Source organism: Prinia subflava, chromosome 9 (genome assembly GCF_021018805.1).
Source record: "Prinia subflava isolate CZ2003 ecotype Zambia chromosome 9, Cam_Psub_1.2, whole genome shotgun sequence".
Classification (NCBI taxonomy): Eukaryota; Metazoa; Chordata; class Aves; order Passeriformes; family Cisticolidae; genus Prinia; species Prinia subflava.
The window spans coordinates 20925091-20942863 of NC_086255.1; the positions used below are offsets into that span (position 1 = coordinate 20925091).

At 38.3% G+C, this 17773-nt stretch overlaps 1 protein-coding gene across 2 annotated transcripts in view; it reads left to right on the forward strand.

The window, feature by feature from the left end:
• Positions 1 to 17773, forward strand: part of ADK (adenosine kinase) — a 265836-nt gene that overhangs the window by 233233 nt on the left and 14830 nt on the right. For both annotated transcript variants that reach the window (XM_063405885.1, XM_063405886.1), the window contains exon 10: positions 14186 to 14272. In XM_063405885.1, the coding sequence (XP_063261955.1) occupies positions 14186 to 14272 (87 nt within the window). The remainder of the gene's footprint in view (positions 1 to 14185; positions 14273 to 17773) is intronic.

Genomic DNA, 17773 nt, shown 5'->3' on the forward strand with positions numbered 1-17773 from the left:
GTCCATAATCATTCCATGTACAATGTCTTTTTACCTTTGATTTTGAAGAACTCTTGCCTATTGCCCCTGCACTTGTCTTTTTTCCGGGCTCTTTTCGTATTCTGTTTACTTGTTCTGTGTTTGATCCATAATTCTGACACTCTGAGCCACCCTTCACTGCACCTTTTTGCAGGGCTGCTGAGTATTTGTGAATGGGGAACCAGAATGTTCAACTTGCAAGTTCCTGAGGAATTTACAAAGTGGCTTGATTTTGTTGTTTTCTTTGTTCTGTATTCCTCTCTTAATAGTTCCTAACAGTTTACTTGCTTTTCTGGCTGCCACCTATGATTGATCTGACATTTTCATAGAATTATCTGTTATAACTTTAAATTTCCTTTGTGGTGCAGTAATTTGTGGTTTAGACCCCATCATAGTGTATTTAAAGCTAAATTGTTTTTTAAATGGGCACCTTTTTTCCACTGATTGACAAAGAATTCTATAGCCCATTAATCTTGGACACTTTTGCCATTCGTCACACTCAGCTTCTGTTTTTACTATACCAAATGGATCTAAATGTCTAGGAAGAAGATGGTGCCTGCTGAACTGTAGAGCTCCCTCAGAAATGGTGTGTATATAGGCAGGGAATGCTACCCAGAGCAGGTACACACTGCTGGCACTGAAACTGGACTTAGGCAGGGGGTTTGCTAAGGCCACCTCTGAAATCACTTGAGGCCTTTCTTGCTTGACTCCAGAGACAAAAACTGAATGAATTTTCAGTAAGATACTGATTCAGGTGCCATTAAATCCCAAAGAAGCATTATTTTTCTGGAAAATACGTACCTCTAGACTGCTGGGTTTTTCTTTTTTTTTTTTTTTTTTTTAGGAAATGAGCCCTTCCCTCTGATATTATTTCTCAATTAGAGCACCCACACAGAATTAATTTATAATAAATTGCTGGTGTCTGCTGTAATGGCTGTAATACATAAAACCCAGTATCATTTTACTTGCAGCCCGAGTGAGTTGTAGGGTATTTGTTCAGAAAATGTTGTATCAGTACATTATTATTCTGTTGGCTCAAACCATGAAGCAATAGAAGTGCCTATCACCAATCTTGAGAAGGGACAATGGTAATAGTTGGGCCTTGTGGCTACCAAAGCAGCCCCTACTCTTCTGAGCAGTCAGGAAGAAATGAGGGTTCACCTTACATTTCATCGTGGTGCTTTGCTTTGAATTTCCATCTACCACAAAGGCTCTAGTTCCAAGGTTGGAATAGGAGTAGCTTCAACACTGGCTGGTAACGCTGCACAACGATGTCTGCAAAGCAAAGAGCAAAGGGTACAGGGACAGAGCCACAGAAGGGGAACAAACCCCATTGTCTCATATGCTGAAAACCAACAATTTTATTATAGAACTCAACTAACAGAATGGTGAAACAGCAGAATTAGTAATTGGGAAGCGCTGGAAGTGGAACAGCCTTCCAAATTTAAATTGTGCTTTTCACATACACATGTAATTGATGCAACTTTGTCAAGGCTATCCCTGCTTTCTGAAAATGACACCTGCCTGCCCATCTGCATGTATGTGGAATTCTGATGACTTTCAGTTTTTCAGCAACCGTTTCTACATCTACAATGTTATGTCAGTCTAAATATACCTTTCTGAGTTTTTGAAGAAAACTGAAGAAAATCCAAATCTATAGTATTCTGTTTCGTAGAAAATAATAATTAGACACTTCTAATTAAATTTATGCTTTAAGTTTAAAGTTCACCATTGTCCTTTTCTGTGCATTAATTTGATGTTCCTGCAATATTCAGTATTGGGCACTAGCCATTTCTCCTTAAAAACATGTGCTTTAATAAGTTGAAATCTGAAACCTGTGCTTTAAAGGTTTACAGTGCATACACTTCTCACCTCCCAACATTTGGGGTTGAATCATACTAACAGGATGTCTGGTTTATGAAATTAATCCAGTGGTATTTTTTTACTAATAATTTTAGAGAAATATATTTTCTCCATATCCTAATTTGGTGCGATTATTTTTTTCATTGTGAGAAATTAAATGTATGGCTTGTTCAGCAGGTTTCATAATAGATCAATAATTTGTTGGCTTAACTTTTTTTTTCCTGTGGAGATGTGGGAAGATCAATGTCTGTAGTGCCCTAGGTCAGGATCAATAGTTTTAATAAAACTTCCTTTTTTTGTTGTTTTGGGGTTGTTGGTTTTTTTGTTTTGCCTTTGTACCTTTGTATGGTTTTGCTTTTATTAATGAGCTTTTCCTTTAGTTTCAGACCACTAATGGTTTTCAGATAACATCACACTGCCCAAGGTCAAGGCCAGTTTGAACTAAACACTCTACTTACCAATGTTTAAATCTGTTGGATGGGCTTACATATGTTAGAAGACATAAGAGTTAGAATCACTGCTTTCCAGGGCCCAAAGTTAAAACAAAACAAAATCTCAACCTTTTGCGAGGATGCCACATTCAGACCTTTTTTATGTTTCCTTGAATAAATAACTTGTCTTATTTATGGATCTCAGACTGGCATTAACAACATGGGTAACTGTCTGCTCTTTGATTAGGGGCACTAAATGCTCCATATGGACCTTTATAATGGTATATTGCTCGTTCCACAAAACCGGTTTGAGATAAGATGGCATCTCCTGTTTATTCCTGAAATTCTGGACAGGAAGAGGCACATTATCAAAGTGTATGTTATCAGCTTGTGTGAGTGCTTGAGAGAATGCAATGTTGTTGTCTCTGAGGCTCAACCCTGTGTCTTTTGAAATCAATGGAAAGATCTCATTAACTTCATTGGCTATTGATTATGGTCATGGAGAACTCAGAACATTCATGAATATTAACAGGTTATACTGATCCATGTGTCTTTTTATGTGTTGTACCTTGTCTGGAATCCGCCATTCAATTTTTGTAGTCTACCCAGAGGTTACAGAAAAAGCAAACTTCGTGTAAGCTGAAAGATTTGAGAACGCATTCTACCTGGAGGTGTCTTCTTTGTTGTGTGGTAGAAGTGAGGGCACAAAGAGCTGCACCCTTTGACCACTGGCACCTAGGCAGATTATCTTCTGTGGGAGATGTTTTTTCCCTTTATTTTGGCAGTGTTAGCCTGTTTTTCACTTGGCAGCAGTTCACTTCATAACAAATCATCACAGAGGAGTTTGAACAGCAGAATCTGTACTCAGAAGATGCCCTACAGACTCTGGTAGCCCATCATCTTTAATTTAGAGATTTTATTTCCTATCTTGTGATTACAGTTGAATGAACATTGTAGAAAAGTTTAAATTGTAGCTATCCATGTCATGCTTTTGCCATAAATGATGGAACTTATGTTTTCAAGCCTCTAATCTTCACCTGCTCAAATAGTCTCTATAGAATAATTGCACAGAATGGAAGTAGAGTAAAATGTGCGTATGTATGGTGTCCCTGGATGAAAATTAACTGCAGGAACTGACCCTTGGATTAGAATTTTCTCTGCTGTAGCATCCAGTTTCAGACAATGAAAGTTGTGGGAAATAGGTGACTGAATGGAACTCAAATCCTTAGCTCCAGGAGGGACAGAGCAGAGATCCTGGCTAGTGGAAAAAGCAGACAAAGGGCAGATTTGAATGGGTCCTGCTTTGCCTGACTTCGGGGACTTGGAGTTTATTTTGTGTAAGATGACAGAATGTCTAGAATGAACATAGAGGGCATGTGGAAGGTTAATTGGAGTGCTTTGAAATGGTTAATTGTCTAATAGTGGAATTGTGAGATTTTATGATCAGTTTGGCTCAGTGATTTCCACAGTAGGTTTTAGAGATAATGCAAAGTGGAAATTATTTAAAGGCCGTATGTGAAAAGTAGGCTGTGCATATCAGTCTTACACCAATGACCTGGCCTTGACACACCTGAGCATATTGTAGACTTTGAAGTGGCAGTTAAGATATAAACCTCTGGGTGCCAGAAATAATGTTAATGCACTTACGTAGTTGATGCCATTTGAATGAAAGTAGGCTCTGTCTTATTTTCACCATAACTGTTTTCTTTGTTATGAGTAATTAAGACATTAAAGTAAGCAGACCTGGCACAGAGTATATACAGACAGCAGATTTAGTGAATAGGGTAAATATGGACTGGTTTTATATTGTTATGTTTTGGCTATAACCTACTGAATGATATAATAGTAATGTTTGTTCAAAAAGAATGCACAGAGTAGTCTGACACCAGATCTAAAGTTTTGGAGGCTGCATACACTGACTTTGTTTGCTGTAGCGTGCCCCCCACTGCCCTCCTAATCCGTCCTGATTCTTCTGCCTGCCCCAGTGATTAGCAGTCAAAGTCAAATCAGAGAGGAGTCTACAGAACCAAATATTTATGTCCCTTGTAATGTGGCACTGTGGTATTGTACTGTGAACCTGAAAAGATGCCAGGCCATGCGTTGTGTCTAACAGCAATTGCTCCAAAATGGAACTGCAGAACTCCAGTTGTTGGCTTGATAAATTTGATAATAAGTACATTTCTTGATAGGATGTAACAGTGCAGTAAACCGTGCGTGCCCTCTCTTCCCTGCGCACCTGTCCGATTGCAGAGCGCTGTTCGTACAGTGCATTGTCTCGCTGACAACTGAATAAGAATTTTTAGGAGCAGTTGGCTATCAAGTGATGGCAAATTTAAAGGTTATGCAAATTGTGCCAGTACAGCCCAGCTTGTTTCAGACCTCTTTTCTCTATTATCATATCAATTGAGTCAGCTCATAGTAGACAAAGCAAGGTTATGGGAACCACCTAGAGCATCATGCACCATTAAACATCAATGCAGCACACATGAACATCTGCAACAACGATCTTATTAACAGAGGGTATAACGGAAGGCAATAAACAGCTTTCTTCGTCACCTAATTGTAAAAAATTTAATAACGTGATACTTGCATTATTTATCAACAGCTATTTGGTCAAAAATTACACAATTGCAGTGGATTATTCGATTACAATACCTATTGTCTGATGTAAATTGCTACAAAAATATGAAAATCCTTTTGTGAGCAGTAAAACACTCTAATTAGTAGAATGCTAAAAATGCAATTTTCTTTTAATTTCTGACACATCATGAAATATAAGTATCTGCTTTTTGCACTGACATTTTTATACTTGGCTAAACCCAAATATTGCAAAAGAACCTAAGAATTGTTTTTGACTTCTTGGTTGTCTAGATAGCTTGAGCATTTCAAAAATCAGGGCACAATTGTTTTGTTGTGAAAAGTAACATACAGAAAACATAAAATGGTGTTGTGTGTGTGCAGTCAAAACAGATGTTTGGAGGAACAAATTGTGTTAGCATAAAAATCCAAATTGTGCTAGGATCACTGGCCACAATTCTCCTCCTGGTCAGCAGTAGACACCTCAGTTATTGCCTTAACCAGCAAGAATCAACAGGAAATGGCAGGGGATGTGGGGAAGGAGGAAGAGTGATTAGGCAAAGATGAGCAGAGGCTTGGTAAAAGGATGAATTTGGCAAGTTGAGAGTTACAGGCATTGATTTTGTTGCCACAGAAAAAGGAAAATTTTTCTTAAAAAATGTTAATGTCTTTCCTTTTTAAACCTAGTTTTATTTCCTCTAGGAAAAGATGGCAAAAAAAAGCAATGAAACTGTCTAAATACGCATTAAGTATATGTTTTCTACTGAAATGCTTCTAAAAGGAACAAATAACAAGCATTTTCCATTTTTTCCCACATTTTTGAGTTGCAGTTCAAATGATCTCACTCCGTAGGCTAACCAGAGTTTTTTCCTGCATATCTCTGCAGTTTTTAAAGCAGTCTCTGCTTCTTACTTTTCTTCATAACTTTTTATAACTTAACTGTATCAGCAGAGTGTCCATATTTTGCTTATACATGTCTTTACTTCCTTACCAACCTTGCTTTTCAGATTGGAAGCTCTTCAGAGGAGGATTTTTCTTTTTCTTCTGAAGCATATCTTGGTGGTTATCTTGACAATACAAGAATAATATGTATTACAGAGATCATGAGTTGAACTCACCTGTATGCACCAACTGAAGTTTGATTAATCTTAAAATGTTTTATTGCTTCTAAGTGTATCATTTTGGGTATTATTTTGGAATCGCCTAGATTTGAATTATTCAGCAAATTAATACTACAGAAATAATACTTTAAGGAAAGCAACCAGGAGTGACAGGAGGTGATTGGAGTCTGACAATGTTCTGCAGAGGGAGGCTGGAACTGCTTGATTTTTCTGCCAGGTTACTTATTTTGGTTTTGCCAAGCAGCCTGACTTCATAGCGTTGGGGTTACATTAAATGACAGTGCATGTCCTTAAAGCCTGTTGGGTCACCTCTGTGGGTGCACACATGGGAGTGCCGTGCTGTAAAGGCCTTCAGACACAAACTCATGATCCAAGAGCTCTTGGCAGAAGCTCTTTGTCAAAGCTGCTATTGCAGTAACTGTGTGGAAATTAATTTAATCCACTGTGTAGTCAATAACTACGAAAATTCAGGGGTGCATAATTTACCTCAAAATGTGTGTGACGTTATTTTTAAAGGCTGGTAGATTCACTGTCCTGCTTATGTCAATGGTTAGGTAATACTTTTAAACTGATAACATGATACTACAGATAGTTTGGGATATTTAATTATCTAAGAAATTATCTGCAAATGATGTAGGGGAAAAGTAAGCTCCTTCATTTGGGCCAGATTTTTATCTTAGACTGGTATAACCCTTAAAGAATTCCATTAAAAACAGCAGAGTTTCTCTGTTTCAACTGGCATTTTATGAGTAGGGTATTTTCTCATTGACATTAGAACAAATTTTGGCCTCCATGCAATGGCATCTTCTAAGTAGATTTAAAACCTGCTAAAGTCTGATAAAATTCATTTAGTAAGCATATTTTATTCTTCAAAAATAAATAAGTAGTCTTGGGAGATATTAATTAAAGAAAACATGGACCTTACCAATACAGAATGAGGAGAAAAAAAAATTGTAAAATTCTAGAGCTGAGCTCTGAGATAAAAGGATGAAAAATTGAAATTTCTACACGTAAATTTAATTTTTAAAGGCAGTGCTGTAGAATTTCTTTGGTATAACTACCTCATCAATGTTCAGCTAGTAACAAATTAATTTTCAAGGAGAAGCAGATATATACATTAACTTATTTTTAGTAATATATCTAGGGAAGGCTGTCTCTCTCGTTCCATTGGACTGATTTTATTTATGAAACTAAATATAAATTCTCCCAGAAGAAAAATCTCCTTCAGAGCTGCTGTGTAGTGACCTAATGCTCACTCCTTCTCTTTTCAGTCTTACTGATGCTCAAGTGAAATAGAAGTGCCTTGGGCCCATTTCTGCCTCCACTGACAACCCATGCTTCTCAGATTATCATGTAGCATAAAAAAAGCTGTCATGTAACATGGCATTTATTTAAATGATGTGATTTCTGTGTTCACCACTCTGAAACTGAGGTATAGCTAAGAAAGCTTGCAAGTTTTGACAGGTGTGTTTACCCCGCTAGGGCAATATGCTTAATGTATGAAAAATGTGAGGCAGAACACAGTTTTTGTCCTACTCAAAATCAAATTATAATGTGTTTTTGTCTCTCTTGTTTTGGTTTTATTTTGTTTTTAGCCAGTGCCCTGATAGCTTTTGAGTAGGAGTTGCATTGACATGATTTATGGGTTGGTACTTGTCAGAAGATTCTCACTGGACAGTGTTTGGGTGGTTGTACCGTGGTTTAAGATAGCTCTGTAGAGTTCCATGGAGTGCAGTACAGGCATGCACCTTTCCTGTTGGTGTGTTGGTCAGTGCAAACAGTAGGTGAAGGCACACACAGTCTGGTTTCTGAGCTGAGAGATGTTTCATTTTTGCCACACTTCAGAAGGCTGAGGAGCCACACACGTGTCTCTGTGACCCAGACACGCCTTTGAGATGTGTTCCTTACACTGGACAGTGACATTCCAGCTCTCATCATCTGTGTGTGTTTACAAGTCTTGGCTACCTGTTTACAAACAGATCTGTTTGTGTTTCTAATTCCCACACACAGCTCAAAAAATGATGGTGGAGGGGTGTGGCTTGTTTTTTTTCATGTGAGGATCAAATAAGATGTTCAGCGCCCAAAGCAGTACATGTAGGGTTTACAGTGCAGGGAGAGATACTTACATTTGTGAATATCCAAGGCCAGATGTGGTTTTGTGTCACCCTGTGCTCACTGGTGTGGCTCGGCCGGCTGTGGTAGAGCTTGCTCTTCATAGAGACCAGGATCAGGCAATTTGTGGGCTTTGTTTATTGTATTGTATTGAGAGGTGTAACCCATCTCTGCTGTCCTCAGGACTGGTTTTGATTCAAGCTCTTCACAGTATTTCCAGACAGTCATTGTGTTGTATCAGAAATACCTGCAGAGCCTTGTCTTGATGTTGGTGCCTGTGACTTCACACTCCTTGCCTTTCCTGAGCCCCAGCCACTGTGTGAGCTGGGCAGGAGGAGAGGAGAGCCCTGAGCCCTGAGCACTCCTGATGTCTGCAGCAGCCACGCCGGGCTCCAGCAGGGCCTTTCCTGGCACTGCAGTGGGCGCAGCTTCAGCTGCCTCGGAAATCGGTGCCTGGCGGGCAAATGGCAATACTCCTGTGTGCTTGTAAGGCTTTTTCAGCAGAGTTCATTGCCATTCTAAGCCTTAAACATTGTGACACATGCCAGAAAAATTCAGCAGCTTGTTCTTTAGGGCAGTTTTTCCATATATATATATGCACATATATATATATTTCAAAAATGTTTTATTAGCAACATACTGAAGCAGAACTAGTATTTTCTGTTGACCTCTTGCTTCTCCATCTTTTAAGCAAAGTGTTCTGTTTACTTGTGCTAAAAATTATTTAATATGAGAAATAAAGTAGATTCAGCTCTTGGCACTGGCAGTGATGATATAGAAAATAATGACATTTAAGTGTGCCCCACGCCTTCAATACAGTAAACAAAGCACATTTTGCCTATAGACAATGTTCACGAGCCATTAGTCAATGCTGTTACATTTCTTACAATTGTTGTAACTATATACAGAGTCCTGAGTACAATCTTGTGCTGGTATAAATCAAGAGTTATTTCAAAGGAGTGGTGTTGAATTAACAGGATTGCAGACAGAGTCGGGTGTGGGTTCAGAGGATACACGCTCTGTGCAAAACCAGTGTTTAATTTTCCATCACTGATAGCAGTTGATGTGTATGAGTGTACCAGTTGACTTGGATGAACCTTCTTTCCCCTATTAACTCTAAGCCTATGAATCACACTTGAGTGAGAGGCTGCAAATGTGACTTCTGAATCAAAATGCTCTTGACCAGGTAATGGTACAATTTGTATGTCTGAGGAGAGCTATAAGGGGAAGACAAGTCTCATTTTCCTCCCAGGACAGAGGAAAATGGTGTCTGCACACTGTCATTTCCCCTATGGGTATCTGTGGGACTGTGACTAGAGCCACAGGCGATTCAGTCTTTGGCATCATATTCTTCCTCTGTTTCTACTGAAAATGAACTGGCTGTCTCTGAGGGACAGCACTTTGCATCCTCATCAACACTTTTGCTTAGCAAGCTGCAAAGAGAATTTTAACTCCATTGCTAAAGAGACCCATTAATTGGGGTTTTTATTATGGAAATCAATTAATATTTGTATTAATTGTATCATACCACTGACATATTAAAGCATTATAAATGACAACTCTGTAACTTGTTTAGGGTCATTTGTTTATTATAGTAATAAAGGATAAACAGCTTCTACATTACTAGTTATAAAGATTTCTTGGGTACATACAGAATTCGTTAAAATACAGCATCATTTGTTGTGTGTTATTAAAATACTTGATAGGAAGATCCCAAAGCATGTGGCTGCCTTGAATCTTGCCTGTCATGCTGTAACTCCGTTGTGTGGTATCGTGGTATGGAGGAGAGCAGCAGCATTGTTTTACTGTCAAACTAAACAGGAGAAAGTATTGCTCTACTGGGGATTTGTAAAGATGTATTGATGTGCTGAGGAGGATACAGACACTTAGAGCCTGTAGCCATTTGGGGCTTATCTTCTGCAGACAGGTGAGAGCTAAAAATCAGCCTAAGCATCATGGCCTGGTTTCAAATACTTTTCTCATTACTTCTTACCTTACAGCTGCCCAGAGACATTTATAGGTTTTGAGTTCAGGTTTCTATGTTCTGTTAAGTTCTTCCTGTCTCTCTTTTTTTTTTCTTTTCTTTTTATCTTTTTTTTTTTGGCCCATGATCTAAAGAAAGTTAGAGAGGGTAGAGGTGGGGAGGAGACGGGACAGAATTCTGTTTCACAGTTGTTCCTTTATTTTACAAGTTAGAGCTCACAAAAGAAACATGAATGTGACTCCATCTTGTAAGCATCTGTACTACCACTAGCAACCCATGGATCAAAAGATTATTTGAGGAAAGAGTTAGATCTTTTTTGTGTATATTTTAGGTCTGCCTTCTTCCTTTTATTTTATTTTAAAACAAAATAAAGGACACTCCAACATGTTGCCCATAAGAGTTCTGTTACAGGTAATTAAATGTAAGTTTACACATTTAATCTACTTTTAAGAGCAAGAGAGACTGGTAAATGACCCAGTTAAGGGAAGTACTCAGCCTAATTGGATGTAATGATTGCTTGCTGGTGTTTATTACTGTACTAAGAGTAGACATGTAGTCTGTGATTCTAATTTGGTGTAGAGACAGACCTGTAGTATTTGCACCTATCATCGGAGTTCGATTGTTTCTGCTGACATTGTGGAAGAGGCTTGTATTCAGCTGGGAGCTCAAGAGCATTAGAATGGAAGGAGCACTGGGTTTTTTCAGCTACTATTGCTCTTCAATTATTATCTCTCCAGACTGTTTTATCTACAATAATATGTTAAGCTGGATATGCTAGCATATATTTTTGCCTAGGAAAATAGAGATTTCACCTCTTTATATACGTAATGTGAGAGATTAATGATAACTGAATTTACCAATGAGCTGTATCCTTCTGACTTACCTGTGAGCTCGCCTTGTCATCGGCCTATGAAGTCACATTAGTGTCTGGGTTTGATTGCTTCTATGTCATTTTGAAAGAGCTGACTTCCTGACAAATGTAAAGTCACTGAAAGTTCAATCAAAGCCTCAGAATTTTAGATTTCATTAATGCTTATTTTCTAAAATTTCCCTAATTGTAGTCACCTTGTAGCAATTTACACTCAATTCTGGGCTTCAGGAGATGATATCCAAGTGAAATATGTTCTATCATAGAAGATATTTGTTACATAAAAATAGAACACTGGATTTTATGCCCAGAGCAGCGGCACTTGGACTTCAAAACACTTATGTAATTATTCTTTATTTCATAAGCTCTCAGAATGATGAATGAAATCAGAACTGACTTTGAAAAGCAAGGCCACTGACGACCAGTGCACTTAGCCAAGGTGTCTCAATGTTTGCTATGATGGATTTGGGAGTTCTATAACATAAGGGATCAAAAATGAAGTTAAAGCAACATTACAGTCACAAAAACAAAGATACTCAGAATGGAGACTTCTGCTTCATCATGATTCATCTTGTTGTGCTGAGTTGCTACAAAACACAGATCAGTAAGAAAAATTAGCTCTTTTGGTGCTATTACACAGACATAGCAATTTAATAGTGATAGTAATTTAATGGCATCTTTAATTCTAACTTACTTCTTTTATTGTAAAGGGAAGGAAAAAAAACCCCAAACCTTGGTATTTGTTTGTTGATCTTCCAGTATATATTATTGTCAGCTGTAGTTGAGTTGACTCTACTATGATAGAAGTTCTCCTAAGCTTAAAGAAAGATAATTTGCCTATTTGATGTGTGCAGATGGTAATATTTTGTAATTTAGTATGTGCTCCAGGGCCATGCTGGCTCCTTCTTAAACTTCAGTCTTTAGCAATATGAGATTATTGCTCTGCTTAAAAATATATAGGAAGTTACAGATAGAAACTGTATTACCCAAGTAGACATGGAAAACTGTGACCAGAAAAAAAATTCAAAAAAATTGTATACCAGAAGACTTTCCTAGTGTATTTGGGATTTTAGACTAATTCAGTTACTTACAATTATATCTACAGAAAGAATAGAATAGGAGCTCCTGGTGCAATACTTAGCTGCACGTACTAGAGGGAGCTGAGGGAGGGAGTCAAGACAGAGGAAAAGAAAGGAAAAAGATGATGATGAGAACTTCCATTTGTGCTAGTTTGCTTGAACAGAATCTTATTTGATGCCACACCCCATTTACAGCTCTCAAAATACAGTGTGCATTATTCACTCTCGGTGCCCAAACACAGACATTTGTATGCGTCTGCAATTGTGTGCTGTGCATTTGACACAGAACATCTGTGTGCCCATGCACACTTGGGGAGGAGCAGGTTAGGTTATTACAGTGTGTCTTCAACAGACTTAGCACCTTGTTCATTGTTTTAGTATTATCTAGAGCAAATCAATATACCTTCTTGTGAAATGGATGAATACACTCTGCTTGTCTGGCAGAATTTAATGTAAGACCTCTCTCTCATGATTTCCAATTCAAATGAATCCTGTTAAAATTACTAAAAAACACTGCTCTTGAAGACTTATCTTAAGAGCACAACACAGCACTGAAGCACATTTCTAAATAGCTTTCTTAACAGGGTGGAGAGTAGGATGCACTGAGAACTGACTGAAACCTGTTCTTTAATTGGAATATTCATCTTATGTTTTTCATTACCCTTTTTCCTTTGCCTCTCATGGATAGTTGTTGCTAATGCTCCCCTCCCCTCCTGGTGGGCCAGCCAACAGTTCCCTCTGGAGGCAGCATCATTATATCTGCCTGGTTCACTTAGTAGCAGATGGTGAAGAGCAGTAGAGCTGATACACTGCATTTCACAGAAACCAGGATCCTTCTGGTACCTCTGCAGCATACACAGACTTGCCTGATTTGAGACTGTGAATTCTTTATGTGCCTTCCAAACTAGGTTTCCTTGTTTGCTACCGTCTATGTCAGTGTAGGAGTGATTTTTATGATCTGCTCTGTTGCTGGACAGTGAAGAAACAACTCAACTCCAGGTTTCAGCTACTGGAAGCTCTGTTTTCCATTTTATTTCTATTTTTACCAAAAATTAAAAGAAAACAGCTCTGATGGTTTTTCTTTTCACTGGTTGACAGGCTTTTCTTCCCCCTCCCCTTTTTGTAATTCCTGCTGTCTGCCAAAGGACAATCTGTTTGCTCTGAGACAGTTTAATGCATACTGACTACCAGAGGCAGAACTTCCATTGGCTCTGTTACAGGGGTAATTTACACTTTAACAAGGTATTGTGACAAGGTGGTAATTATATTTTTATCACGTCATTATGACATTACCACCTGGAAAGCCATAGCTGATTAATTAGTGGCATATATTAAATTTATAACCCTGGAACTCTAAAGTTATCATACCTAAGTGGTGTAATTATGCTGAACTGTGGTGTGGCAGTGAGTTGGAGGTGAAGATGCTGAGTATCCACCTATTGCAATACATTTAATGAGTGCCAGTAGAGGGCAGGGAGCTGAAGGAAATAGTTGGGATTTTTAAAATAAATACTAAAAAAGAGAGTGAAATCGTTGAAATCTCGAAACCAAATCTAGTCAGATGGCAAGTTGCAAGGCTTCTTACATATATGAATTTTTTTTAAGTATAATTTGAAAGCACTTTGATTTACACTTGTTTTTGCTTTTTACTTCACAGCTTTATTTCAGTTAATTCACATTTATTTTGGTTTTAACAATGCAGTGGTTTCTGTTGATCTTTTGGAGGCTTGTACTGGCCATTCTGGAGTCTCTCTCACATTCCTGCAACCAGCAGAAAACACTGGTTTTGGCAGGATGGATTTTTCTCAATCCTAACCATATGCCCAGGTGTTTTATGTTGTTCCTTCTGATTTACTTTTTTTCTTTTACTCTTTTCCTTAGTATTAGGAGGTAGAGAAAATAAATGAGGCTGGAAGTAAATAATGAAAATGCTCACAACTTATGGTTTGTTTGAATGTGTTCCCATATCCCTATGAAGTAATTACAGGCAGAATTATAAACCAAATCTATTTTTACCCAAATTATCATTCTAAAGGTCACAGTTTTGAATTGTTTTAATTTTCCCTGTTTGTTGTGTATTTCAAAGTCATATTCCCAAGTAACTCATGTTTTATCCTTCCCTTTCTCTACAGAAAATGAAGTGACTACTTTCCCTGTGTTGGTGAGTGATCAGAGTGAAATTGTGGATACCAATGGAGCTGGAGATGCATTTGTTGGAGGTATTTCTTACTTCTTTCTGTTGTTTGGAGATTATCCCATTATTCTCTCTGTATATAATATTTTGTTTTTCCTTCAGCTGTCCTTCAGAACGAGCTCCATTCTTTTACAGCTTTTCTCTGCATCCTGAAGTTATGTGATTTAATTAAAGTTCTAACTTCCAAAGGGAAAGTGTGTTCTATTACTTCAAAAATAATATGCCATTATGCTGTACTCTGGTCGTTTTCATGAGATTAATTGTATCTGTCAGACTGTTGCATAAACAAGCTGCATCAAGTACTATATAGTGTACAGAAATCCCTCCTGGCTTAAATGTTAACACATTGTTGTTCTTTAAAACAGGTTGTAGTGAATATTAAACAGTATGTTAATAAGTGAGCATAATGTCTCTGATCATGTAAATTTTGGTAGAACATCTGCTTCCAATACAATTATTTGGACATCAGAAAAGAGCGCAAAGGGTTAATTTGTTAAAACAAACCCCAAAAATATCTGGCATTGCTTAATATCCATTTGCAAACTTACTATTTTTTTTGGCGCAGGCTCTAAGGAAAAAAGAGGATGTTATGTCTATGCCTGTTTAAAAAAATTATACAATATAAGCCAAAATTCAATCTAATCCAAGATTTCTGTCATTCAGTGTAACCTTCATCCATGTAGTTCTGTGATGCACTATTGCATCCTGAAGGCTCTAATATCCAGTCTGTAGTAGCTGTAAGGAGCTCCATTAGTCACTAATTTACTGGAAATACTACAAAAGAGACTTTATAAATAGAATTGCAGGGCTCAGTCTTGTAGCTATGAAGGGGATAACAAGCAGAGTGTTACCAAATTAAAGCTTCAGAATTGTGTCCCACTTCAAGAAAATGTTCAACATAAGCTTAATCTTAAGCATGTGAGTAATTCCATTCTTACTTAATATAGCATGTAAACCAAAGAGAAATGTTCAGTATATACTTAAATCTGTCTGAGAATAGGAATGTTTTTACTCATTACTTCAGTGCTTACATGAATCAAAAAGGCCAGAAATAGAGGGGAACACAGGTCATATTATTCACACACCTTCTAGGGCATGCTTGTCACTCTCTATTGTTCCTAAATCACAAACAAGACTAAATTTGAACCAGTAGATAGCAGTGACTATAACATAAATAAGATCATCTTCAAGTGCTTGTCCTTGTATACATTTGCTCTGTGTATCAGCTGTGCCAGAAAGCTGCTGCTCCTGTGAGGGTGGGGAAGGGAATAGGTCTTCCTATTTTGTTTTCATGTGTCTGCTGTTTTTATCTCAGGTTGTACTTATTTTCTGTCCTTCGGGTTTAGGCCTCTTGAAATCAGGACTTTTATTTTAATAATCCTAATTTTGTTCTTTCCTGGGTTAGCTGCAGAAAGGATATTGCAACTAAATAGTCAGGGCTTTAAGAACTGTTTCATAATATAGATGAAATTAAAAAAATAGATCAAATTAAAAAATAGATCTCTCAAAAGCCTTCCTCTTTAAATTTCATCCTTTTCCCTGGTACTGCCATAGCTGCCAGTTTTCTGTAGAAGGGCTAAAACATTGACTTGAATCAGAATATCCTGAATGGAAAGGCTGATAGAAAGCAGATCAGTCTCTATTCCAAACTACTGCCTTCCACCAGCAGTGGAAGGAGTTGGGGCACGTCCTGTCAGCCTGGTCTTGGGTCAGCTGCGAGATTCCTTTCTCGAAGGGCAAAAATGATGTGTACAGTGTTCATCTGTGGAAGAGAGTGATGAAGAGACATAGTCTAAAATATTGACTCTCATTTATCCTTCTAAGTGTTCAGATACAGCAAGCTGCTGTACATTTGGGATGATCTTAACAGAAGTCCTGTATCACTGTTTATGGATGTATGTTATCTTCAGTTGTGCCACAAATAGCACTGAGGCATCGGGTGCTTTTTAACTGGGGCACCAGTGCAGTGCAGTCCAGTGCACTCTACAGTTCTCCCTCACTGTCAGGGGAAGCACCACAGCTGGATTTCCCTCTGTGCTGGAAGTCAGTTTGCCAGTGGCAGATGTGTGTGAGCCGTCCTTGCAGTGAGACTGTCACCTGAGCTCAGCCTCCTGTTGCACCGGGCTTCTCTCTCCTGTGACAAAGCAGCATGGGCTGGGAATATCCACAGTTCTTCCATTGGCTTCTGGGAGAGGTCAGGTCCCCTCTGGCACTCCATAAATAATAAACTGATCATTTATTCTCCTCAGAGAATAGATTTTCCTGAGTTTAGTCCAGATGGGAGAATTGGGACTCATAACAGTCTAGATACACAGCTGATTCTAGTCTTATGTGTACTGTGGTCTCCTTCTTCAAGGAGTCATTTAATTTTCCTTCCCATATGTAGGAAATAGGATACTGGACTGCATAGGCTTTGATTTGGTCTGTGTTTCATTTGGGGGAAATGTCTGTATTTTATCTGTGTCACACTTTTCACGTGTTTTCAAAGTGTGTATTTGGAACAGAAGTTCTTGAATGTGTCCTTAGCAGCAAGCCCTGGGCAGCAGTGAAGGTAATGCTGCTCAACATATGTGTCTTCTAGCATTGGGTCTAGCACTGATCCAGCTGCAGTGTTGCTGTCCTGACAGAATTTTTACAACAGGAAAGTTATATTCTCTTCAGAGCTTTTCTGCTTCTTTCTTTGGTTGAGGTTTTTATCAGTTGTTACTACCTAGGCAACAAGTAATGTTTTGATTTTAGTGTCCTTGTAGTAAAATGTTTCAAAATAATTCCCTTAACTAAAAAACTTACTCAGTGTTACAATATCCCCTCCTGGAAACCTAGTTCTTTTATTCAAACAGCAGAGAACAAGACTCCCATGGCAAAGTTCCCTGTACTTCTCTGGGCCAGTATATTAACATGACTGAACAGTGTTTTTTCTGGAGCAGGTGTCTTGGCTGAGAGGGGAGCATGGGATAGCATGAGAACTAAGCCCATCAAACAAGATTTATTTTGCATTAGGAGGTCAGGTTTGCTAGACTCTATCATATTTTGAAAGGTCTTTCACAGTGGTACTCTCTTGCAGAGGTATAACTCACAGATTGTAGGGAAATTCCTTCTCAATAATTGTGCCAACTTGGCAAATCACCCCTCATATGTTTCTCCATGTAAAAGTTGAAAAGAAGAAAACTGGGGTTTTTTTTACTAGAACCAGTTCAAGTGCTGCAGCTCTTGAGATCTTAGAGTGAAGAAAAAGTTTAAAGACCCCAAGTTTCTGGGCACTTGTAACTCTGAGTTGATTCATGAGTTCAGTGTTTCTGAACACGAAGCTGCCAGCCTCCAAGGAGAACTAGCTCACCCCAACAGCTAGCAGCAAGAAATAAACCACATTCTTCAGTTGAAATGTGGTTTTATTAAGTTGGCACCAGGAATATCTCTGAATTTCTTGCTTCTTACTGCAGGCATCAAGTCATCTGCCACTCAGGCTGGTGCAGTGCATGAATAAGAAACTGGGGTTTAAAATTGCTGCAGGTACCTTTATGCTAAA